Consider the following 27205-nt stretch of genomic DNA (forward strand, 5'->3'; position numbering starts at 1 on the left):
AAAGCTTTGATTTTTTTTTTCCCGATTATTTGAGATCAAATTACTGATCTGATTAGTTATAAAACTAATTTTAGTATGGAATCTAGAAAGCATTTCCCTGTTCCTCATTTTCAGGGAATGGAAAAATAAGATGTCTTATCTTTTTTTTTTTTTTTTTTTAAGAGGAAGTAATGAAGATTGGACAGAATGTTTTGTTTTCTCTAATAAAATTTTCTTAGCTATTGGACAAGTAATTGATTTTATTGAATGAAAACCACTGGAAATCTGGTTATGAAATAAATGTATAATACAGAGTATTGGTAATACCTATTTATTCTGTAGCACTTTTCATCCGTAGTCTGTCCAGAACAAGGCGGACATGACTGTGCCCATAATACAGGTGTAGCAGCTCAACTAAAAAGGTATATGGCTTGTCTGGGGCCCAGGGACCAACTTCAAACTGGAAGGCAGCTCTGCTAATTCCTGCCCAAAAGCTGTATCACTTGAATTCTTATCTATCAAGAAATCTCGAGATGTAGCCCACAAAAATCAGTTATATGGAAAGCACTTTCTGTTTCTCAGGGTTTCAGTCTTTTCAGAAATGCATTTTAAATATTGGAGGTAAAACTTGCTTTTTATACCTTCTGCAGTAATAACATGCATGTTCATGTTATCAACTGCGTAACAGTGAGTTCTGCGTTATCCATTGTAAAAACTGTTACTAAAACCAAGATGTCTGTCATAATATTCTGGCAAAATGGACATCAACAATGACATTCTAGATGTGCCTATCAAACTGTTCGTTATCTGTTCATCACAGAAGCATTTTTCTTTTAATATTTTAATTTCTGTTCAGAATATAAAATTTGAGAATCTTTGAAAGAATTTAGAGCAGTTATATCTGTGCAGCTAGAATAATTGCTTGATTCTTTACTGATGCTTAGCAGTCTCAATTACATACCCAACAAGAGGAGAAATCTGCATAATGCTTAACAGATAAAGCAAATCAGGACAAAGCTTATGAAGCAAAAAGGGATGACTATACCATAATTCAAATTTTGGAAGAATTTGGAGTCAGGTTTAATTAGCTCACATTTTGCCTTTTTCCCCAGAGGATTGTTTTTTTGTCTTTGTTGTTTGTTCAGTGCTCTGCACAGCAAAAATCATGTAGCCTTGTTGAAGACTGAGCATCTTGCAGATCTAGCAGACTGGCTAAGTCGAAATCTACTGGCTAAGTCGAAATCTACTGGCAAAGATAACAGATATCAAAGCAGATGAGGAAGCTGCAAACAGTAGATAATTGTTATCTCGTCATGTGAAGCAGCCTATATGAAGTAGATCTTTGAACTGAAACTATTACTTCTCATGCTATCTCAGTGAAAGATGGACTTTGAGCAGCACTGTTCCAAAACTATTTTCAGTTGTTTTAAGAATAAATCCTAGATTCAGATGATCCAAATTGTTTTTCTGAAGTGAAAGCCCCCTTACACAGGCATCACAAAAAAGCTGTCCTTAATCTTGCTAGAAATATTGTACATATATAAATAATATGTGTACAAGGTATTGATAGATCAGTCCATGATGATGTGATTAATGCCCTTCCTGTATCAAAATACCTTTCTCAAAATGTCTCTCTCTTCAGAAAGACAGCAAGAAATTTTTATGGGATAGGCTTAGCAGAATGGCTTGCTTTCTATGCCAGGCAGCCTTTAAAGGTAGTTTTGGCTGTTTGCAAGTAGTTCTTATGTCAATAAATTAAGACCCCCCCCCCCGCCCAAACACACACAAATCTGATCAATCTTTGGCTTTTAGGTAGTGTTACTGAATTGGATAATTGTTTAGCATCTGCATTTTGGTGGTGTGCTGTCTATATTTAAGGAAAGACAGACTTTTCCTTTACAGTAATAGCAAAGGTTTTAGATCTAGGTAAGCTAGGACAGGCTAAACTATCTTGCTGATGGCGGGACACAATGTTGTGGTAATTTGGGGTGGGGCAGCGGAGGAGTATTTAACAGGCTAGAATGTCTGGTTGCCTATGGTGAAGAGCTACCCAATTCTCTGATCTTGCTATACCAATATAAATTGCCCTTAGTCTGTCAATAATCGTTTAAGCACAGGCCTGAGTGCAAACAAAGTCATTCTAACCAAGAAGTTGGGTAAATGCCACAGAGCACTATACTTCTCTAGCATACTATGCTAGCAATTAGGAAGCTATCCCTGGCTATATTATCTCAAATATTATCTGTGTTGTGGTCAGTGATACACAAATGTCCCAAATGTGGTTGACTTCAATGTTAATTAAAGTTGGTATCCAAAGCATGTAAATTATTGAAATGGGATCTAATCAGTTCCTTGAAAATGCTTTAACCCTTAATGATTATCAGTCAGAAATCCTCCTGAGAAGGAGGAGCCGCAGTGGCTACATGGAGGAATAAGACTGAAATATTTCACTTCAGGGTCAAGTCAGATGCTGGTTAAACTGATTTAATGGCTAGCTCTTTACCTATGGAGCTGTTCCTTCAGCTTTCAGTTTTCTCCATTCCCTTTTCTGCTCTTTTCTTGTGCCAGCCTTCATACTTGTCTGAACACCTCGTAAGCCACTGAGCTGCTAATCCATCAGGAAAATAAATTGAGTTTTCTCTGGGGTCAGCATTGAAATGGCTTGCTCTGAAATAGTATGAAATAAAGCAGAATAAAGGAAAGAGTGGTATCTGCTATTCTGTTCAAAAGCAGCATGCATTGAGTTCGAACAGCTTTATTATTTAACAGCCTCCTTCTTTCTTTCATGCGTTAGGCTGAAAATTTTGCTGAATTTTATGAATGGTTTAAATGAATGGTTGGGTATGTGGAGACACTGGTTAGTTTCAGACTTCCACATAAGGTTTGCAAAGAGCATTCAAACATTTAGATTTGCGACCTGGTAAAAGTGGAAGTGAACAGCTTGTATCTCTAGAAAACCTATTGGACTAATTTTCTGTGTGTAGAGTGGCTTGCAGAACTTCTCTTCTTAGCTGTCTGTCCCATGTAAGCTTAAGGCTTCTCCTGACTTCCCTTTTCTTGGGTTCTGAACAAAAGAAGACAATCAAGATCTCATGTCTGGCCCAATTAGCACCTAGTCACGTGGCATTATAGAGCTGTCCTCAATTTAGAAGTGAAGTTGGTGTAGTGTCAGTCAGTTCTGTCATTTCTCTTCGTGCGGACGTTGACATGACTAGGCAAGCTTAGTCACAAAAGGTTTTCCTGATTTGTACCTGGCACAGACTAGAGATTTTGGAAGATTTGCCAAATATTTTGTCAGTAACTGGGTTTGGGTTTTCTGAGGGAGGAGACTGGTGGAAAGAAAAAAAAAAAAAAAAAAAAAACCATGTTCCTTCAGGAGATGAAAGTCGAGGTGGGCCCGGGGCCCTGTTTGCATTGTATTGTTGTGGTAGGATTTCAGGCTGGTCCTGACCATATCTACTTCTGGGTAAAATCTTTGATGTAGTGGTAAATCTTGACGTTTTAGTTAAATAAAGGTCCAGCTGCCTTGCAGAGTCTCTGAATTAAAGAGCATAGAACTTTTTACTGGCTGTAGACTTCTATCAGCTATATTTTATAGACTAAACACGTGTACATGAGGCTAGCAGTTCTTCTCTTATGCTTCCTTACATCACTCAGAAGAAATGTTATTTCATCATGTTGATATATGAGTATTTAGCAGTAGGGGCTAATACTTTCATATAGTTGCTATGGGCTAGAGAGATCAATGATAGCAGTCAAAAAAGACAATTGTGTTGTAATGTGTATAGCTGGAAAACATCAATATTTCATATCAATACAATGTATCAGACACTAGTTTTCTACTATGCTCTGGTTTTCCACATTCAGAGACTTCTTTTCCTCATCCTTGCACTGAAAGTAATTTAATCCCAAAATACAGTTGGAGTGCACACGGTGCTTGCCTCTTCAGTCTGCCATTTATTGCAGTAATGGTGTTAAGGGCTAGATGCTGTAGCACTTGCTTTTGTTATGCTGTTCTCTGATACAAAACTAAATCTAGTAATATTTTGTTGCATATTTAATTGGTACAGTGATAGGAGAGACCCTGAATGCTTTAACAAAGTGATTATGTTGCATTTTCCATTGTGCATGTTGTGTACTGTTGTGGTGTTAGACTGGTGTAAATCACATATCAAAAATAAGTTTTTAGTTACAGAAAATGCAAATAACTGTTCATAGAAATACATCTTGCTTAGCTGTAGAGTTCTTTAAAACTCAATCTAATCAAAATATTTTGTTCTGCACTTATAGGGACTTGATCTTCATTTGGAGTAAATTGCAGCTTAAATCTAACCCATCAAAACAAGTATTTGTTGACCAATGCTACCAGCTTCTAAGAATTGCTACAAATGTCAGAGTAATCTTCCCTTTCATGAAAGTCATTAAGGATGAAGTAAGTTTTATGTTTTTTTCCCCCCTCCTCCTCCTCCTTTTTATTACTAGTAAAACCGGAGAGAAGTGACAGTTATATTATGTAGTGACCATTTTTTGTGGAGTGAAGAGGGGTTAAGGAAGGACACAGAGGTTGAAGTTTTGTCAAGTTCCAGAATGGGCCTCGGTGTTATGACAGTCCTTGCTCTGTTGTGCATAAGCCTTTTTTTCTATCTGTTGTAGCAAATTTGTCGTCCTGTAGAAGAAGTGGGGAAATCGGTAATAAATATATGAAGTAACTGTGAAAGATACCTGCTGTTTTTAGCCTGCTTTCTTTTCATTATATCTGCCTTTCTCCCTTGTCAAATTCTGAACCCTTGGACCAGTTCCAACAAAATTTGAAAAAGTGCTTATTATAACATAAAGGAAGAAAGAGTTAGACTAAAATAGAAGACACAATTTTGCTTCAGAGAATTGTAGTATATTCCATGCTTAACATGTTGCAGTCCGGTACAAAACAGTGCAAAAAATTAGTGCAATATGCAATGCTTCACACACAGGTGTGCTGGTTGTTTCAAAGCAAATGTTGCTTTTCATCATTAACCTGATTGAACGGAGCTTCTTCATATTCTATGCTCTAAATATTTGAAGAGTGTACTGGCCTCTACACAAATCAATAAATTTATTTTGTCAAAGGTGCTACTGTACAGTTATAAGTAAATGCATTGATCTGCTGTTATTTAAGACTTTAATCTCAGTATATGTTCTAAAATACTTCTGATGACTTAATAACTTGGTGCATTAGTCTTTAAAAATTAATCTTTCATTTGTCTGAATGATAATATTTTAATAGACCACTAAATATGACATTGTATATATGTTTGTTAACATGCTTTTAAGTATAGGTTGGTATTAATCATACCTAAACTTTCCTGTAATTCTTCTCGCTTTAAGCAGCAATACATTGGGCAGTATGTTTCTGACCATTCCTCCCAATTTTAAGTTTCATGGTGGAGCCCCTAGCCTAGAGCGTGGAAGGGGAATTCTGCTAATTGGAAGGATAGCTTGTCAGTGCTGAAGAGTCAGGACTCATAGACTGCTTGACTGAGGGTAGTTATGCTGTCCTTTGTTGATCATCACTGAAAACTGAGGACAGTATAGCTTTATAGCTTGTGTTTTTTCTGCAGTACAAGTTAAATGAGATAGAACAGGGGCAAAATTTAGAGTAACTGTCCAATTATAGTGAAACAGCTTAGTTAATTAGGATGCAGGTGCTGGATCAGAACAGATTAGCTGCTGTTTTGTTTTATAAACACTAAGGCATCCCCAAATAATTAATTGTCTCTAACTACAGAACTGCACGTGGCAAAAATGTCTGTAGCTTTGTTGGCAGTAGCTGCAAAGCCTTCAATGCAAACCAAGCATTCATGGGCATTTCCTTACCTATATTTTATGGTCTTGTTTAGCGTTATTTTAAAATACACATGCTTTTAGACAAGGTTTACTTTTTGCAGTTTTTCTGTAACTAGCAGGAAGTTTCCTGAACTCCTAAGTATTTTGCAAGTAGATGAATATAGATGCATGGAATGTTGACGCTTGAGCTCTGTTTGTTCTAGTTAGTTTATTTTTCTTGAGTCTGATTTGATTTTTTTTTGTTCGACTTTCAAGCTTGAGAGTTCTGCAAGCCCATAAGGAAAATAACATTATACAATACTGTGTACTGTCATTTCCTTTCTGCAGGTTGGTGAAGATGGTCTTCAGATATGCGTTGAGATATGTGGATGCGCCCTACAGCTGGACCTCCGTGAAGATCCCAACATGAAAAGTCTCATATATAAAGCGATAGCTCATTTTTTGCCAAATGACTTGGAGATCCTCAGAATTTGTGCGCTTTCGATCTTTTTTCTTGAGCGCACCCTGGAATCATACTACACTGTTGAACATTTGTATAAATGTGCAGATGAAGAATACAATGAGTGCACTAGTTCTGTTCAAAACCGTGTACGTTTTGAATTACTTCCAATTTTAAAAAAAGGTTTGTTTTTTGATCCTGAGTTCTGGAATTTCTTGATGATCAAGCAGAATTGTTTAGCATTATTGGGGGATAAAGCCTTTGCTGGTTTAAGTGAAAGTACACTGGAAAACTCTACTGCAAATACAGAGAAGATAACAGAGTATAAGGCTTTAAGTGAAGACCATGTCTGCTTAACAGATGCAAGTAATGGGGAGCTTGACACTGAAGACCTGTCTGAAGCCCAGTCTAAAGGTAATGCCAAAAAGAACCATGCAGCTCTTGAGACGTCTAAAATGTTAGATCATACTGTACCGAAGCACCGCTGTGTGATATGCAACAAGGAATTTCTTGGCGGTCACATTGTGAGACATGCCCAAGCTCACCAGAAAAAAGGCAGTTTTTCCTGTGTACTTTGCAGCAGAAAGTTCAGGCAAAGAGGACTTATGCTGAAGCACTTAAAAAATCATGTCAGAAAGATAGAAAGGCAGCATCTTGCTGCAGTTCTGGAGGACAGTCAGGAGACTCCTGTTTTTAATGAACTAGACTGTTCTGAGGTTTCTGTCTCTCTTGAAAATGGGAATTCTGATGGCTCTAAAGATAACGACCTGGAGACTGCAACAGTTCCAAGTACTGATGTGGAAGAAGAGAATACTGAACAGATATTCGATATGGTGGAAAATCATCTAAGTGACCAGGATGATGTTACTGAAAACAGCAGTTGTGACAGTTGTTTTAATAACGTCCCTGACGCTTTAAATACAGAAAGTTTGCAGGAAGATGATGAAAGCTCCAGTAAAGAGTCGCCAGTCCTTCATAAAGTAAATGGAGCTTTTTGCCCTCAAAAAGACATGGATGCTATGGATCAAGAAGGAAGCTTTAAGTGCCCTGCTAATGGTTGTGCTAGGGTGTTTAAAAAGATAAGATTCCTCAATAAACACGCAAGAAAAGCTCATCCAACTGATTTAAAGGTGCAGCAACATATAATGAAATGGAATAAAGGAAAATGCCGGTTCTGTCAGAGAAAATTTGCTGATTCCCAACATTTTATAGACCACCTGAAGAGACATGTGTATCCAAATGTTTACTTTTGTTTACACTTTAATTGTAATCAGAGATTTAAGCTGTCAACTGAGCTGGCAGAACATACAAAAAGTCATAGTGTTTTTAAAGCTCAGTGCAATTTTGCAGAGTGCTGTGAGCTATTTGAAGAGCTCCCTTTGCTGTATGAACATGAGGCTCAGCATTATTTAAATAAAACACCAGAATGTTCAGAAGAGGCAAGTGAAAAAGATTCTTCGGATGACTCTTCAGAACTGCTTTGTAGTTACCAAGAAAATGATGCATCTATTAATGAAACAGAAACTGTAGATTTACCAATTCCAACTTGGAAGTCAAGGAAGGATTCTACAGAACCAAAGACTTACATTCAAAGTGTTGAGAAGAAAGCAAATAATGTAGTTCAGAATGGAAATGAAAGCTCGTCTGAGGGTAGTGCTACAGTTTTAAGCTCGATAGACCAAAAGACATCTGTGTTACAGCCAAATTCTGAAAACTGTAATGTTGCTACCGACCAACTAGTCAATGGACACAGTGACCTGGAGCAGACATCATCAAAGTCATCAGAAATAGCTTTGGACAGAGTTGCGGATGAAACAAGGACAGAAAATGGGTCAGTGTTACCGGTTTTACAGAACTGTCATGATACACCACAAAATAATGCTACTGCCTCGCAGTTACCTTCTAAACCAAATCAGACAACAGAGAATACTTCATATGGTGTCATCTTAACAAAACCTTACGTTAGACCGTTGCCTCCAAGTTACCTTGATGAACGTTACATTAGCATGCCAAAACGTAGAAAAATTTTGACTGATAAAGTAGATGCTCATTCTGAGCAAGACAAAGTTTGTAGCAAATCAGCAGAAAGATTTAGATGTGGCAACTGCTTGACCATCTACTGTAATTCGGAAGCACTTGAGGCTCACCTTGCACAAAAGAAATGTCAGACGCTCTTTGGATTCGATTCAGATGATGAAAGTAAGTCTTATGGTTCTTTTGGGTGTATTTGGTTAGAGGTGAATACCAATCAAAAATGGCTCTTGAAATAGGCAACCTAATAGATGTGACACATATAACTCCTAAGCAGTTGTAGTATGTCAGATTTTAAAAAGAGGAATGTCACTGAAATCACTAGGGTCCTGAACATTGAATCACAATATTGCACTAAATGGGAAGATCAGTTTAGTCATGCTTCCTGTTTAGAATGAGAAAGAGGTGGTGAAAATTGGTAGGCAGCTCTAATGGAAAGGACTTTTCATGAACCAGACTGGAATAATTCTCTATCTTTCCTTGCATGCTTCAAACTAGACGTGTTGAAAAACATAAGCAATGTTCCAGTTTAAAGAATGATTTTTATGAGACCAAAATGAAAAATGAATAACCAACATATTCTGTTTTACAGGTGCCTGATTAAATGTTGTGGGAAAATGTATCAAACAAGGAGTGGTGTAAGAAAACACTACATGAAGAAGCATCAGTTTGTTTCCCAGTTGGCCTTAATCACAAAGCAGTCTCAAATTACTAAAGAGAAACATGACCTTGATAAAGACAAAGCACATTTTCTAGATAGAACTCACAGAGGAATAATAGGAGCTGTGCAGGTTATGAGTCCAGAAAGGTTGCTACAAAATCCCCAAAGTACCAGTAATCCGAAAAGCCACATTCGTTTCAAATGTGTGATTGAAGCTTAGCGGCACAGTCTTTCTAACGTGGAAGTGTAAGGAAAATAATGCATTCAGTTGAGCAAACAGAGAGCGGGTATGGTAATTTCCTTATGGAAAGAAAAACAGCTGATACCTTAAGCTGCTTTAATTAGAAAAGTTTCATGTGTGGTTAGAGGATTTCCATCCATCACTTAAAGTATCACAGTAATTATGATATAAGACATGGACAGAGGAACCAGGCATTCTTTTTTCAGAGTCTGAGTATGTGATTCCATTACCTGCTAAAAAAACATGGCACTATCAATAAATTTGTACTGAGAAAGAAAGCTTCCTCCAGAAAGAGGAATGTAGAGAGAAATCTAAGATAGATGGAATGCAGCTCTAATGGCCAAACTCTTAAAGTACAGAGTATGCAAAGAAAAGTGTGTTGGTATGATATCAAGTGTGTAAGTCATACACAGTGGAAATTGGATACATGCAGGATAAGTCCTTTTCAAGGCTAGGGTAAAAAGTATGTTAAGGCTATTGGGAAGTGTCATATAGAACATCTGTTTTAGGTGCAGGAAGACTAATGCAAGCAGTACATGCACAAGTTGCGTGGACCTTAACAGAAGCAGACTGAAACAAGTACAGTGTGAAGAGGGGTGAACTTGCACAGCAGGGCAGAGTTTAATTTGATGCAAATACAGAGAGAGGTCATTCAGCTGTTGATAGGACTGAAAAGAACTTGAAAAATGGCTTCCTGGAGGCAAAAAAAAAAAAAAAAATTTTAATGAAGACAGACAAAACCAGTGCATGTGTTGAATTAGAAAGGCCAGTTCAGAAAAATGGATCAGGAAGAGCCTGTTTCACCTATGTGATACTGCTTAGCAGTGGTAGATCACAACTCAGTACTGTAAGTAATTATCTACTGTCTAAAGCAAGGGAGAAAACATGCAACAATTCTGCCTTAAGAAACATTGCAAGCCTATGTAGTATCATTTCTTGAAAAAGCAGCCATTCCCAGAGCCATTCCCAGAGACTAGTGAAGGCATTGGACTTGGATGCTAAGCACTTTATCCAGCAGTTGGCTGTTCATAAAAAGAACTAGAAAGAGTTTGGGAAGATAGGAAATTTCAGTCCTTCACCTTTGTATATCACATTAAAAGACAGAACATGAAAAATCTGTTTAGCTTTTGGCCTTCTGACCCCAAGCAGAAGTGCGGCAAATATACAGACTGTCTATTTACCGTGCTAACTTACCCTCTAATAACTATCTTATACTGTCTGTGCAACTTAAAAATGTTTATTTTGGATCCTGTTCTGTGCCACTAGCTGAAAATGTTAATGTGCTCATAGGTGCAGAAGGTATAGTCATGAAAAACAGTGGGTACAGATGGAGTCATCACAGAAATGTAGGACAGCAAAGACCAACTGTTCCTGCTCAGCTAGTTTGCTTACTGAGTAGTTCAGGACAATGTGTGTACGCTATAGTAAGATGATATTTAAGAACTTGCTTAATTTGACAGATATGTAATAACCAATGAGTAAAAAATCGAGAGATGCATAAAAGATCTGTTCATTGTAGCAGTGACTCACTCTTGCAAACCTAAGGATTTCATTGTAAAATAGGCTTTTAAATATTTCTGGAACTTAAACGTAATAGTTCAGTAATGCCTCTGCTAATAATCCTCTGTGAATCAAACAGATATTTGCATTAATTCTGCTTCCTTTTCCCCTCCTAGGAGGTAAAAAGAACACATTCAAAATTGTACTTTTTTGAATTTTAAAAAAATTATGCCTTAACTTTGAGTTGGCTTAAAGTGAAAGGTTATAAAATTATGATCACAGGTATGTGTGCATAACATTAATACCAATGACTGGCCCACTTAGATCTGTATAACATTTGAGGCACCAAAGAATTTTTTTGCAGCTGCAAAAAGTGGATTTAAATGCATCATTAATATATATACACATATATACACACATATATATTTACATATATAAATACATTAAAAGTTGTTTTAACATGAAATTAAGGGGGACCTTATCAGCCAAATGCACTTTCACATTTTTTTTTTTTGCTTTGAAGTTATCAACTAATTTTTAAGGACCCAATTATTATCTTGACTGTTCCCAGGCCCCCCTTTCTTTGCTTAACACTGTTAATCTAATTGAATTTGCTTAAATACATTTGGAAAAAATAAGGGTTAATTTTAAAGTATTAAGTTTTTAAAAATCTAAAACCTCAGTCAGTAGATATGACAAAAATGTTTATATGTAAAATCTTTAAGTGTACTTTTAATCTTTGGTGCTTTTTTGCCTTTTTCTGGAGCTCCACGTGTTTGAAGATGCTTTAAAACATGATTGATTGAAAGTTGTATTTTTCTTTGGTTTAAAGTGTGTAGATAAATGCATCTATGTACATGCATAAACTGTGACCATAATTTTTTGTACCTGCATTAAACTCACTTTTGTTCAAAGATGCTTTTCTTGGACACCGCCATTTGTTTATACCACGTGTTACATATATGTACTTGGGAGAACTGGAAAACTGAATTCTTATGTAGGTGAACGTTAGCTATCACCTAACAGATACCACAAATATGTTAAATTGACTTCAAGTAGGAAGCGGGTGGTAACACTTTTGTTTTAAGTAATGATTTTTACTTCAAAAGACATTGTCTTTTTTTTTTTTTTAAAAAGTGTTCTCTAATTCCTATTGGTAAACTCAGTTAGTTGCAGTATTAAGCAGCTTGAATTAGGAGCAAAAAGATACTTCTAATATGAGTGGGATTATTCTACATGCTTTTTAGGATTCTGTAGTATGTAGGATATTATTTGATATTGAGTCTGCAACTTCTAGGGCTGAAAAAGGTTCCAAGTCTAAAATGGAAAGGTTCCTCCCCTTCCCCACCCCGTCCCCTAGCATTAAGCATTGTATGGTGTAATTGGAAAGACTTCATCAAAATGTATTGCTTTGATTCAATGAATACCGAAGTGCATGTGTAATGTAAGCATGCAGATTTGTTGCCTGAAGTTATACATGAACTTAGGAGCTTTGCTGGATCAAAGTTTGTGCATTTCATGCTGATAATCATATTTTAATCATGTTTCTTCCAGGTGGATATAACTTGGATTTAGACTTTGCTTTTAAGATTGTCTGCTCTAACTTGATCATGGTTCACTGTAAGGGTCATGTGAGTTATAATTTTCAAAGAGTTGCCGCTTGATAGGCACCTTTCACAAAAAAAAAAAAAAATCAAAAGTAGGTTGACAATGGTCTTATCTGTGGGGAAAGGTCACTGGTACTTTGGTTATTTAGCCATATGCATTAAAACTATATAAATTGTATAGTTTGGATAATTTATAACATTAAACTTTGTGATTTTATTATCACATTGAAGGTTCAGCTGTACTCATTTCTTTCATTGTTTAACACCAGTGGTATGGATGAAAGACTCAATGGGGTGGTAGTGTTATTTTTTCTTAATTTATTTGGTACTGTATAACACCTTTCTGATTAAATGCAGTGTATGCATTTTGGGACTCTGTTAATTTGTAAAAGCTGTTACAGGTTCAGCAAGAAAGGAAATTTGTGCTTCCTTGTTGAATGTTAAATTATTTTACTTTGCATTTTATATAAGAGTACAAATTAAAACTGAGCCATCAAACTGCAATAAATCAACAGTAGTGTTTCATTTTGAAAACTTTTTGTACTGTACATAGATTTGTTCAATAAAACATTGTCTTTGTTGTTAATAGAAACTGATCTTGTCTTTTGGGAGATCACTGAAAATATTGCTGCAGTGTTAATAATTACCATGTTATGTTGGGTATATGATTATGTTGTGTAGCACCTGTGTAAAGCTCTCAGTTCCTGATATTCCATGTGTGCGGATATTTGGATTTCAATAGACTCTATTCAAGTCTCTCCAAGACTATCTAGGAAATTAACAGACCTCCTCACACCTTCTAGCTGTTAATGACCTGCTCCAGTAAATTTGGGGCCTCTTAATTACTATTTGTTTCAATAAGTCTTCAAAAAGCCATGGTATTATTAAAAAGTCTTTACAAATAGATAATCTCTTGGAAAGAGAAGCATGGGTGCATGTGGAGGGGAGAAATAGTTTTTTTAGTTGTCAGAGCCTGAGATGCGTGATGAACGCACCTATGCAAGTAAAAATTTCAGTCGGCGTTTGATGCTTAGACACCAGGCAATCCGCTCCTCAGATCTGACTGGGTCAAACCATCTTCACAACAATGGCAGCTTTAAAGTCATTTAAACAGTCAACCAAATTCATTGAGAACCAGACTTCTTAACTACTATATATACATAAATAACTTAAACCATCATGTATCATTTGGGTGATACACTCTGTGATAAAGGGAACCAAAGAGAAAAAGTAAAACAATAGCAAGGGAAAATAAGATTTTTGTTAAGAAATTGGCTTAGGATCTCAGGGGATGCATAGGCCTTCAAAGCTACTGACATGGGAAGAAGAGGGAGTGTGTGTAGTGTTTTCTAAGAATTTTCAATAACATGCAGAGAGAATAGCATAAAGCTGGCATGCCAGAGAAGGAGATAGTAGTGTTGGAAGGAATGTATTAAGGCTTGCAAGGAAAGGTTATATGTGGTGTTTAAAGAAATGTGCCAACTCGTGATTGTTTTAATGGATTGTATGGTACCCTTGGGGGACAATGGTTTGAAAATGCTTGGGAGCTTAACCACTCTTCAGCCATTTGTGTAGGGCTTGAAATACGAATGTAGGACCATGAGCCAATCTGGATGTAGGAGTCCTAAGATATTGTTGCTTCCAGTCTCTTCCTCCATCACGCAACTGTCAAAATTCTTCAGTGGCCCTATACTACAAGTAACAAGGGTTAGTTTAAACTGCATATGAACATTGGTTTGTACTAACACGTAGAGCTGAGCTTCAGTTGCAGTTTATAAGCTTATGTCCATTTCTAACAATACTACTAATAGGAGTACAATACTCCTATTGTATTGGAGTATTGTACTCCTATTGTACAATACTCCTATTGTATTAGGTGTGATAAATTTGTTTTCATTGCTTTTTTTTCTAATTCCTTTTTTGAATTCTGTAGCCCCAAGATTAAGGATAATCTAATGGCTGTTTCTTTGGCTTTAAAAAGCTTAATATGAACTGTCATCTGAAAATGCTGGATTATTACATTTATTATTTCTGTAAATTCTTAATGTTCTCTTATCTCAGGTTTTGATTGTCTTTGTTAAAATTTTGATGATTTCTGTGTGACCTAAAATTTAATTTTTATTTTCAACTTTGTATAATTTTGACAAGGTCTGACTTTAAAAAAAAAAAAAAATGCTAAGTTTGGGCATAAGGACAAGGGATCTCAAATCTCTGGTACTATGGCGTATGCATGTAGGAGGCAAAACGAGTGTCAAAATTGCAATGTATACACAAGTCATTTGATAAATTCATTACAGAGTACATTAACACACCACATTTCATTTTTTTGCCCTGAATTTGTTTAAAGTCCCTTGGTATGCCAACTTCAGGCAGAAGTAACAATTTCTTAATAGAACAGTATCCCTAATGGATAACCCAATGTAATGTTGTAAGCATTCTCATCAATGGCCTACCTCATAACATGTTAGTATGGCTGGTAAATGGGGCAAAGAAAAATTTGATGACTGATTTCCAGTGTTAAGCATCTAGATTGTGAAGGGAAAACATTAACCTTCCAGCCCAAAAGGAGGTTGAGGGGTGTAGATGAAGCACCTTAGATTAGATGCAGCTGGATAGATCAGAGAAATGCTCAAGAGCATTTGTTGAATAGTCCACATAAGTTAAAGACAAATATCAGTTCTGAGAGTGTTGGGTGGGCTATCACAAATGACTCTGTACATACTTGATTTTGTATGTTGAGAGTTGGAAAGGTAGTACGTGAAATAATGTCTTAAGTTTTGGAATTATGCAAGGAAAAAAACCCTAAAAATACCAATGATGGCAGGCATAAAATATTACTTCAAAGCTATTGTGAAATGTAGTTGAAGGGGAAGTGCAGTTTAAAAAAAAAAAAAGATGAAAATGCTTCATATGCTAACCACGGTAACTAAGCTGTGGTCCATTTTTATAAAATATTGTTTCCATCCATACATGGTGTCCTCATCAATCAGCATAATCAACACTATGTAAACTAACTTGTTGGAAAATTTAGTGGAGGATAGCAATCGCTAAAAAGAGCTATTACTATGGCCAGTGTCATTTAAGTATGTGTAGAGTATCCCTAAGTTATTGTAGTTGCTGGCTGCACCCACCTATAAAATAACTACTTCTGCAGGCGATGGCAGAATTGATACTAATCTTTGTGTTCCATTCTGCTTGGTTTTCAAAGGAAGAGGAGGAAAAAAAGTCTATAATCAGTACTTAAGTTAAGCTTGACTCTTGCCTATCCAAATACTGTGATATAGCCTCAGATATATTTTGTGCTGCCTTCCTGATGTTAGAGCTGTGCATATGTGACTCAGAGGAGTATCTAGTACTGCCTGAACCTATATCCATATGCATCAGTATTATTAAACCCAGTACTGTTCTGTCTCAGTGCCTGACTTTTGCACTGTGCTCGTAGAATTAGAGGACAGTTGACATTTTAGGGATATAATTTGAAATAAACACATTCTTTCAGATGAAAGAGAGCATCCTTTCTAGTCACTTCATAAATTACAACTGAATTTTAATATTGCAACAGTTCCATTCACCTCCTTTTATTTTTATAGGCTAATAATTTTCCTATTACTTCACCTTTAGGAATTCCAGTTTGCATTCCTGGGCAATGATCAAAGGCATTTGTAATTGAAAGTTTACCCTGTAGGCAATGAGTTCTTGGGGGGGGGGGGGGGGCCTAAACTTCTGTGCCCCTACCCTCCCCCCCCCAAGCATCTACTTTAGTAGGCCACGGAACGGGGAGGGGCAGCTCAGCTACTAAGCAAGGTATAGGCATAATCCTACTAGAAGTGCTGGTCTTATTTTAAAAAAAATTAAAAGAAAATGCAATCAGTTCTGAACATAAAAAAAGCTCTTTAATCTCTATGGTGGCAATGCACTTTTCTCTCAGGATGAATGGGAATGTAATGGTGCTAAAGCAATCTGCTTGAAAAATATATGTATTCAGTGAAAACACACATCCTTTCAACATAATTTAATCTTAGAAATGGCTTCTTAAACTTTTTTTCCTAAATTCTATAATAGTGAGTTAGATCTTCTTCCTCTGAAGATTGCAAAACTAATTAGGCACATTGAAACATCAGTAAATTGAAGCCAAGGTCATTCATATTTCTAGGGAGCATTTTCTCATTTGAAGAAATGCAAAAAATCTAAATTTCAGCAGCAAAATTACATCAGTGGCATGTAGGGTGTCTTGTTCTTATTGAACCAATTTTGTTTTGTAAACTAATAGTTATGCAAAGTGAATCACTTGATATTGTGGTGGGAGGTTTTTCTTTTACATGGCGAGTGTGCAGTTAAGTAGTCTTACAAAACATATACTAGCTCTATGGTGAGACTGTATATATTATACAGTAAGGTGATTGTTCTTGACAAAGAAGCCTTTATACATTACTCTAGCTGCCTAAAGGATCTTGAATGGCTGTACGTTTAAGGGGAAATTGGGCACAGCATACAGTAAGCATTATTGCACAGAATTTCTTCAGGTGCTTTCATTAGGGCTGAATTTTATCTGAAAGCTGAACTTGAAAACCTGTGAGCAAAATTAGTTCAGCTGTTTCTGGTTTATTCTGAATATATTACTCTAGCTCAAGAGACAAGTCATTATTCCAGTGGACCTGGGAGATGTGCATGGACAGCTTTCCCAGACCTGAAAGAGGAAATGAACATTTAAAACATTCATGTATGCATAGTAGGAGGGGTAGGATACCTGTCCTCTGTTCATTCAGTTGTTCGGTCTTAGATCTAAAAGATCTTCGGGGCAGCCCTTCTTTACTAGAGATCTGAGCAGTTTACCAGGAAGGTGTTCAGTGACAAAAGCATCACCCATAATTTTAACTTCTGTGTTCAAGTGACAGTCTGAGTCCTAACAGAACCTGAGTTTTCCTGTTTTTGAGACCAGAGGCAGCTTTAGCACCAAAAGCTGGCCTCCTTCTGCTATCCATATTAAAACATGGGTTTGATGAGTGCCTCCTCCCTTCTTTTTCTGCCACAGTGAAATCAAGGACTCATTGTACTTGTATTTTTCTCAGCACCAGGCCTCACTTGGCCTTATGGTCCTTATCTCAGATGAACTTTCTGCTTTTTTTTTTTTTTTTTGTTCATCCATCCTCCTTTTTGCACTTTTCTCCCTCACCCATAGCCATCACTGGTTAATTTGCCCTTGAGACAGAAAACTGCCAAGTACAGGCGCAGCAGGTGCTTCAAGCCTCGCAGGTGCTAGAAAAGTAGCTTTAGTCGTTTCTGTTGCAGTGCTGTCAGATTCCCGCTCTCACAGATGGGTAACGGGGGGCGTTAGTTTCCCCCCTGGTGTCAAAGCCTTCCTTGAGTCACGAGCAGGAGACTGTCGGATGCGGCACTGGCTGTAGCTGATGTGAGGCGTCCCAAGATCTGTCAGTCCGCCTGCCGTGATTACGGCACGTGTTTCCGAAGTATGGGGCATATCAGTAGCTTCCCGAGGAACGATGCCCTGCGGAGCGCCCGCGTGGGGCTGGGCCGCGGCCCTGAGCCGCTGCCGGGACGCCTGCGGCGGGTACTGCGCTCAGCGGGAACCCTCTCGGCAACCTTATTTCCATAAAGGCACCATCTCCAGGTAAGCCGTGATGCTGGAGAGCTGCTCGGAGTTACCAGATTGCGTGGACATGCAGGCTCTGTATCAAGGACAGAGGAAGAAGATTGAAGCAAGTGCAGAAGAGCGGATAAGTAAGGAAACGCGCTCCAAACGCTGCACGTGAACGTCAACGCAGAAGGACGGATGAGGGTGGAGTAGCTTCAAGAAACTACTTCCATGGCCTCAAAGGCACGTGGCTGGTCGTCACTGTGTTGGGGAAATCACCGTGACCGTTTAACGCGAGATCCGACGAAAGGAGACGGTGGCATTCACTCCCGAAATCTCGAAGCGCCGATTTTAGGCATGCGCGCCCACCCTGCCGCGGCCTTAGCGTTTGCGCGGGCTGGGGCGGCTGTGCGTGCCCCTGCCTCCCGCCCGGAACCTTAGTGCCGCGCGCTGTTTCCAGCCGGCGCGCAGGGGCCGGCCCCGTCCCCGGAGGGGCCGCTTAGCAGTGACGCACGGGAAGCTGCGGTCTCCAGGGGGCGCCGTTGCTAGGGTGTCAGTGAGGAAGGCGGCGGCGGCGGCGGCGGCAGAGGAAGGCCGCGCCGGGCCGGGCCGCGCCGGGCCATGGCGTCGCTGGGGCTGAGCGAGGGGGAGCAAGCCGGCTGCCGCGAGCTCCTGGAGTTTCTCGAGACCGAGGAGCTGATAGCGCTGACCGACACCATCACCAACCGCCTGGTGCACCCCGAGAGCCGCCAAGGTGCGCGGGGGCCGGCGGGCCGCGGGGCCCGGCCTCGACGGGGCCGTTGGCGGCGGCGCTCGCGGCCCGGCCGCCTCCCCTTCCCGGTCGCCTTCCGCTTCCCTCCTCGACCCTCCCCGGCCGGCCCAGGGCCGCGGCGCAAACAAGGCCCCGCGCCGGCCCCGGGGTGCTGAGGCTGAGGCGGGGGTGGCGCTGCCGGTGACATCGGGCCGCCCTTTAACCGGCCCGAGCTGCCCCTGAGCCGGCTGGCGGCGCCGTGCCCGAGCGCAGCGCCCTGGGCGGTGTCGGCAGCTGCCTTTTATTCGGGCGTAGCCGGTCAGAGCCGTCTTCTCTTGGGCTTGCGTGTTTGGTAGCGTCCGAATAGCACCGGTATTTGGCTGTTGAGCGCTTTTATTTGTATAGGCTGAAGAACATGTGGCTACTAGTGGCTTCTGCCAGGTTTTTAGACACTCGAAACACTTTTTTTTTTTTTTTCCTTCTCCCCCTTCCCCCCCGCGAGGTTCGTGCAGTGCTGTATCTCGTTCGCGTGTACAACTTTATGTAAAAGCTAAGTGTGTGCTGCTTTCTGCGTTAACCATCTCTGCTTTCAGTTTTTGGAAGGGTAAAATGCAGATCAAGTCTTGAGATTACTTGTTTGTAGAATGGGGCCCCTTGTGGTGTGACCGACCCCCAGCCCTTTGTGGGTGTTGAGATCTGTTTTATAAAATTTAAATTTGCACATCCGTTACTTGAGGCTACTCAGTATATCACCTTGACATACATTCATCCGAAAGCCTTGAATATGTTTCATATCCGGCATAACTCAGACTTACCGCATTTGCTAAACACACCTCTTTGAAAGTTCGCATGCTATAAATAGTCTCTACTTTTTCTTCCTGTTTTTATCTGCTTTTTGTAATGCTTGTAGAATACACTAAAAGATGTATTTATTTTCTACCCCAATTACTAGTCTCTTCTTGTTTAAGCCTGCAGTTTCTATAGCTGAAACGTTAGGCACCTGATCTGTGTTCAGACACAAACTAGCTACCACAACTACTCCAAAACTGAATTTCTTCTTACCGTGTTTCCTAATTTTGCCACAGAGCCTTACATTTGAAGATTTTCAAAAGTTGCATTTCAGTGCGCTGTCCTCATACTACTATGCATGGTGTTCTCTTATGAACTTAGGAGTTTTCAAGTGGTTGTTGTGGAAATTAGTTTGATTTAATTCTATTGCCATCAATCTACAGACACCTGGATGGACAAATAACTATCTAGTCTTAGTGTTGTCTAAAATCTGCCCAGTTTTGGTTCTATAATTTTTCTTCCGCATATAAGAAACTAGAATGTAACCTTTATTATCTCCTACTTGCATTTCTGTTAATTTTGTGTTCACAGCAAACATAAAAGACCTCACATATTTTTCAAAATAGCAGTACACTTTCTGTCTGAAATCACACAAACTACCCGTTTGATGCGAAAAGTAAGACTAAAATTTCATATTCAGAAGGACTGTAAAAAAAACCTCTCCAATTCTTCTTTCTCTGCCTAATCTTGCCTCTAAAATGGCAGGCCTATTTTGAAATATTCTGGAGCTTTTCAAATGAAGAAAACAAGCTCAGATTTGCTTTTGCTGTAAGGTAACCATGGTAGGAAGCCATGAACAATTTCACCTTAAAAACAAATCAATTTATTTTGAAGTTAAGACTAGCTGCTTGTCAGGGAGCATGGGTAACAAGTGTATCGTGTACAAGAATCTTTCTTCTTTTTGAAGCGCTTGGAGGTTCTAAGCAGCTTGAAAAATTCAGCCTACTTGGAGAATAGTATTAATTTCATTTGGGAGAAAAGTTCAAGTTATAACTAGTTAGATTGGATTTCAATTTCCAAATATCCTTTTAAATCTTTGTGTTTCACCTAATCTTGTGCAGCATCAGGAGGCACTGGTCAGAAGTTTAAGAAATGGTGTAAGTTTGGATATGAATCAAGAGAGCAACAGCTGCTAACTGTAATTTCTTTACTTGCAGAAGCCATTCATGCAATTTTGGTTTACAGTCAAAGTGCAGAAGAACTTTTGAAACGAAGGAAAGTCTATCGAGAAATAATTTTTAAGTATTTGGCAATACAAGGAATTCCAGTGCCTCCTTCTTCAGAGAAGCACCAACTCATTGATCGTGCAAAGCAATACTGGAATGGGCAGCTCACAGCAAGCTCCTCGAAATGGGAGGACAGCAAAACACACACAGCGGTGAGTGCTACTTTCTGAAAGACCTGAGAATGTTTAGGATTCTCTTTGCAGGCAATCAGTGTGGTAAATATTGCTTTTTAGGAAGGTACTAAATCTCTTAGTGTCACCACTTAGGGACTTATTGTGCCAAGGCATCACTGCGAAGCAGTTGTTCTGCTCTATGTGGTAAAGTATATTAGTGCATTTGAGCTCTGACTGTGTGGGGTCCTCTTCAGGCTTTTTATTCTTTAGTTGTGCTGTAAGTTAAAATCAAAGATGTTTTGGATAGTTCTGTGGATTCAAAGACAACTGAAAACAACAGTGTTAATGGTATGGAAACCCAGAGTAGATTCTTGTCATTTTTCAGTGTGGTTGACTTTTCTTGAAAGTTTTGGTATGGGCCAGGGATTTCCCGTCCTCCTCCAGGGTAGGAGGTATACCTTTAACAGTACCATTAGCAGGGCGAATCCCAGTGCAGAGCAGAGATGGTGCTGATGGTAGATCATAAGGCAATAAAGTCTGTCAGACTTTGGTCTGAAGTGTCATGAAGGAAGTGGAGAAAAAATTGCCCTCCCACAAAGGGGCTTGGTCTACTTCTAGAGGCAGTGCAATCAAAACAGCACTTTCTGTAAACCATTTTCATTTTTATTCCTTGTAGCTAACGGACTGCAGAATGGATTTTTAAAAATTTTTAGAAAGTTGAAATGTAAAGTTTGTAACAGTACCAGTTTCATGCCATTTATCAGTTTTCCCACCATTTTCTTTGCTTAAAACAGCGTAACTGGATGTGTTTTGGCAAGTCGGGTTATTTTGAAGTTCAGAGTTATGACGTTCAGGAAAAATATAGTGGTATAATGAACTTTGGATGTTTTATTAGTCTTGGATCTTCACCATGTGACTCTAAATAGCTACTTCAGCTTTTTGGTGTGTTGTGCTTCAGACTTAAATAGACCACAGCCCAACAGCCCCACCAGCTGGATTGTCAGAGCTTTGCAGCTCTTACGCTCTTGAGCTCTTACTGTGGCCTTGAGCTTTCTCACAAGGATTAACTGAGGCTGGCGAGGACTGTATGGCTTTGCTATGAGTTGGTTGGTTTTAAACTATTTTTATGTGTACTTTGCGGGGAAAAAATATTAAAAAATTTGCTCTTGCAATAATACTTCTTCTTAAGTATTACTCTTTGCTGAAGTTCTGAGACTAAAGGTAAGTAAATTAAATTTTCCAAAGTACGTGAAATACAGTCATAAAGAATAAGAAATTCAACTATTTTACTTATCTCATATATCTTTCTTTGTCTTTATTTTTTCTTAACTCTTGTGACCCTTTTGAAAAAACAGATAGCACAGACCCACTTACCAGTATAGATATATGTTTGTTCTGCAATAAACTATAATTCATAACTTCTGTGTAAAAGTCTCAACATATTTAATACCTGATTCCAGGAGTAAACTTTGATGCTAGCAAACATGACATTATTTGATTTTCTTGTAAATGTCTTGTGGTCAAGTAATAAATATTGATGATACCTACCAAAAAAACAAAACAAAACAAAACTTGTACATCAAATTCTTGTTCAAAAAACATTTCACCCTACAGCTGGAGGTCAGGTAACTTTCTGTGGGAAAGTTTGAGTGGTTGAGTGTCTTAAGTAACTTAAACCTTATCTACTGTAAGATCTAGTGTAAGAGAAAGCAGAGGATAAAATACATATGTAGGAAACAAATAGACTCATAGGACTGTTACTAGAGCATCCGGTGCATGCATGCTTTTCGCATGGCAACACTTCCTGTGTTAGAAAGAGTCTTCTAAGCCAAGTTTATTCTTAAAAGCAAGCTAAAAACCTTTCTCAAATTTTTAAGTGCTAACCAAATTGTTTCCTGATTCTTTTTTCTTAATTTTGCCGTTCTTCTACATTTAGTTGTACACATAAAAAGAACACAACTGCCGATTCAATTCAAGAATTCACAACAAGAATTCAAATCAGGAATATATATATATATTTTTTAGCTTGACCCATAATAAATAGCCTTTAAAAATTCATATCGTTTACTTAGCAATACATGTTTAGTACTAAGACTTTCTTAGAATGGTTTACCACCCTCATCTGGTATATATTTAATAACATGATTGTTAATCTCTCACTTGCATTTACTCCTGCTACTTGCTGTGAATTTGGCTTCAAAATTTTACACCCTTCATTCTCAGTTGCTACCCTCACCTGCCAATGTTAACCTTAAGTATTATTCTGAGGTATTTCTTATTCCTACCTCTTAGATGTTATATGGGAGTGTGTGTGTCATTTTCTGTAAAACAGAGGCACAAGTGGCTTGTCTGTAACTATAGGCAACTCGTGGGACATCTGTTTCAAAGAGTTTCATCCTTTCTTCCGTGGGCCCATTTTTTTCCTAAGGCTTCCAGACGCGTCAAGAATCTGTGAGTGAGCCTTTTCAGATTGTTCCTTGAAGCTTTCGCTGACTCATGGCAACATTTACTTTGGCTCACTACTGTAAAATACTTTCTCAGCAGATTCAGTGTTGAAGGAAGTATTTTATGATGATCTGAATGAATTTTTCTTTATTCCCAGAGTAAGTTTATGCTCTTGTGTGAAAATGCCTGCAACTCTTCTATCCCACCATATAGCATCCTTTTTTTTTTTTTTTTTGATGATCAGTTGTACAATTAGAAAAGTAGCTGAAATTGCCCAAGACTTTTTTTCAGTGACAAGGATAACATTAGCTATGATTTTTCTTTGATTTGGGCACTTCTTCTGTTAGACATATGGTGAAGACTTAACAGATATCACTCATGAAAGTGACCAAACATCTTTTGGATAATTTCAGCAGTTTCACCACCAAACTGAGATGAATTCAGGCATGTGATCTTGTGGCAAGAAAGGTCTGGAACACAGTAATTCTTTAAGTTTCAGTTTTTCCTGGATTAGTTGCGCATTTTGTTAGCGTATTCCACGAACATGGGTAAAATATCTAGGTAAACTGGAAATGTCCTGACAGCTTCAGGTATTAGGATATGTGTATTCAAAAGCTGACCTCCTAATAAGTGTTATTTGTTATTCCCAGCTATATGAGCGTGCAGAGAAAAACATAATTTGCAAGTTTAAAAGGTGCAATAAAGAAGAGATTGAGGGCAACATGAAACAAGGGAAAAAATGTCAGTATAAATGCGTACATATCAGCACTTAAGTAAAGTGATGTGCCTTGATATAAGATTACTTTTTAAGGTTGAGTCTGTATCTTTCTGTTTTTTTTCTGTAACCTTCTTTTGGAATTATAAAGGCTAATGAAAAGTTCCTTGTACAAATCCCTTTTATACAGCAGATATTTTGTCCCTCAGTGTGAGAATCCTGACTCTGTGGAAATTGTTCAAAAATCCTCTCTTTTTGCTTTTCACTAGAAATAGCATTTTGCTCTTGGAATATAAATTGAAGATCAGGATAACGTTGCATTACCAGTCTAACTTCGATTAAAGGAACGAACTCTAATACTGTGGATGTTGACGTTAGGATTATGATATTAAAAATAGAGTGATTTTGCTTTATTGTTTTTCTTCAGGCACTTGGTCCCAAATACTTGACTTGAAGAAGACTTAGAATGTTTAAAATAAGAATTTAAATTATTTTAGGCTGTTCTAAATGGTAAATTCTAATGTTAAGGCTAAATAATTCTAAAAAAAAAAAAAATTTGCTTGATTGCAGAGTCATGAAAAAAATCAAAAGCTACCAAATGATGACGTTCATGATCTAGGAGAAGAATTCTGTCAATGGTTCTTTGAACTCCTGAACTCTCAACATCCCTTGAGTGTACAGTCTGAAGAAACATGGGGACCACAGCATTTTTGGGAGGATGCCAAAATGAAATTCTGTTATAATACATTAGAAAAAAACACGGAAGAATATGTTGGTGCAGAAATGGTGAGCCTTCGTCTGCTCTCGTTGGTGAAAGAAGAATACCTTCTACTGAATCCCAATTTGAATGCTGACGGACTGAAATGTACAATGTCTCGACATGGGTTAGTACTGGTAGCAGTGGCTGGTACGGTACATAGAGGCAACACTTGTTTGGGTGTCTTTGAACAAATTTTTGGACTTATCCGCTGTCCGATTAGAGAGAACACCTGGAAAATAAAATTTGTGAATCTTAAAATAGTTGGACAGAATGCTCTGGAGCCTGGGAAACGAATTGAAAAGCCATCCATAAAATATGAATCAAACCAACTGCAGGCATTGTATGATGGAAAAGAACTGAGTCTGATTGAACCTCAGAAATTCTGAGCAATTCCTTCAGAATTGAGAGACTGTGAGGAAAAAACATAGGGCACTTGTAGTGCATTCCTAAATATTGAAATGATTGCAGCCATGTGATGTTGTCTCTTTCTTGAGTCAGATTTACTAACTGGATGGCGAACTGAGATACCGAGTATAAAGTGTTAGTAGTATTTTGGGCACCTTTCCAACAGCTAACAAATACTTCAGATTGTTTCTGTATTTAGAGATGGAATTATTTTGGTTATTCTTGGTTACAAAACATGGTTATGTTTAAATATGCTCTGGCAGCAGTATGTGATGAACTTGATGACTTTGGTCCACCCGTTGTAGGTTGCTTCTCTTTGGGTCACCAGTTTAAACTCTTATATAAATTGTATCAGAAAGTCATGGTATCTGGCTTGGTGAAATTGGGATTATTGAGTGTCTTAATGGGCTACTAAATCCCAAGAAAGCCGACTACCATTTTGGGAGGTTTTTGGAGAGAACAGACAAAATAATGTGAATGGAGACTACTTCTACTTATGTTCTAAATACGATTCATTTACTGAACAATAGGAGTAGTTTAATGGAACAATGTAGGGTAGTTAGCACTGTTGAAGCCTTTTTCTTTTTGAATTAATAGCTTCCCTTTCTTTTACCTTAAAGTTTCAACTTTGCAATCAGTTCAGACAAACTCCATTCTTCTAGCTATATCCTCAAGCTGGCAAATTTGAAATGGTTACCCAGGCATTCATTTCTAGTGCTAGGTCAAGTAGTTGACTTCAGGACATACTGCAGCACTGTCGGAAACAAATGCTTTGATAATTATTTGTATATACTTGCAACAGAGTTTCTAATTTAATGATTGTGATTCTTGTATGTTTTCTCAAAATAAGAATTTTATCTAGTCATAGCTGCTTTGTTACATTAACTAGAAGTCAATTTAGTAACACTGGGAAGTTGCAGCTAGAGCTGATTTAAAAAAAATGTGATTACTAGTTCATTACTGAAATTAATGTTGTTGTAGAACTTGAGTGCTTTTTAAAATTCTCTTTTTATAAATGTTTAAAGATGTGACAATAGATGCAATAACTTTTTTTTTTCCAGCGGCTTGCTTGGGTTATTCAGTTTTATTCGGAACAATCTGAATCTCAAGTTCTCCTTGACAATTTTTCTTTAATAATTTCTTTTCTAAGTGAAAGTTCAAATTCCGAATGTTCTTTCCCGATAAACTATTGAGGTATGACTTCATCAGCTACTAATTTATAATAAACACTGAAGAAGCAGTTTCCTTGTGTGTGTTGAGAATTGCATTCCTCTTAAGCCGAGGACAAAAGCCCACCTAAAGGCCTTGAGCAGGCACCTTGCAACGTTCAGTAGTCTTTAATTAAAAGTAAAGGTATTGTCTTTTACACAACTGTACTTTGTAACTGACACTGTAATGGGTACTTTAGGCAATGTGTTGAGTTATGAGCATGACTAAGAATGCAGTTTTCATTATTTCTTTAAGGTGATCTAGCGTAAGCCATCCCATTCCTCCACTCAGGTGTGTGTCCTTGCTCCCTTTTTGTCCTTCGCTCTCCCGCTAGTCCTAGTTACGGAGCAAGAGTGAGTGGGGACTGCTCCCAAAGAAAACTAGCTGATCAACAGAAACCTTTCAGGCTGCTTAGCTCTATAACAAGGCTGGCCACACAAGTGCTTGTGCCACCTTAAGAAACAGAGATAAGAATTTTCCATTTTATGAAATGCTATGAGATTAAAAAAGTTATCAAACAATAATCCTAGTTCATTCTTACATTCAAAGTGTTTATGCTTGATAAGTTTAAAATAATGTATGTGGGAAGCATCTTGGTAAATCTATTTTTTTTACTAAAGCTGATACCTAATGAACTTATTCTTAATCCTTGAGTTTTCCTACAGTAACTATGCACTTTTTTTTTTTTTATATTAAACTGCAACAGCCTCTGACCTCTGACTGTGCAGATCCCTATTCTGTTACAGAGCAAAGGAGGCGCTGTGTGACTTGCTGATAACCTGTTGGTGCAGTTGCTGTTCTTGCAGCGTTGATAAGGCTAGTAAGAACCTGCAGTTGTTAGTCTGTGCTCGTTAACTG

The 27205-nt window shown here is 38.2% G+C and overlaps 2 protein-coding genes across 4 annotated transcripts in view; both read left to right on the top strand.

The window, feature by feature from the left end:
• The window catches only part of ZNF654 (zinc finger protein 654), a 37647-nt gene extending 24864 nt beyond the window's left edge, over positions 1 to 12783 (top strand). For 2 of the 3 annotated variants that reach the window (XM_068908980.1, XM_009675244.2), the window contains 3 exons: positions 4270 to 4411; positions 6130 to 8440; positions 8865 to 12352. In XM_068908980.1, coding sequence (XP_068765081.1) covers positions 4270 to 4411; positions 6130 to 8440; positions 8865 to 8872 — 2461 coding nt within the window. In that variant the 3' untranslated portion in view covers positions 8873 to 12352. Of the gene's footprint in view, positions 1 to 4269; positions 4412 to 6129; positions 8441 to 8864 lie in introns of all 3 variants that reach the window. The other variant, XM_068908970.1, reaches the window with a different exon arrangement.
• Positions 12784 to 18361: 5578 nt separating this feature from the next.
• C1H3orf38 (chromosome 1 C3orf38 homolog) lies at positions 18362 to 26383 on the top strand. Its single transcript, XM_068908995.1, has 3 exons — positions 18362 to 18628; positions 20632 to 20852; positions 24544 to 26383. The coding sequence occupies exons 1-3, from the start codon at positions 18496 to 18498 to the stop codon at positions 25117 to 25119; spliced, it is 930 nt and encodes a 309-aa protein (XP_068765096.1). The 5' UTR covers positions 18362 to 18495; the 3' UTR covers positions 25120 to 26383.
• Positions 26384 to 27205: the final 822 nt, after the last annotated feature.

This window comes from Struthio camelus, chromosome 1 (assembly GCF_040807025.1).
Source record: "Struthio camelus isolate bStrCam1 chromosome 1, bStrCam1.hap1, whole genome shotgun sequence".
NCBI classification, from domain to species: Eukaryota; Metazoa; Chordata; class Aves; order Struthioniformes; family Struthionidae; genus Struthio; species Struthio camelus.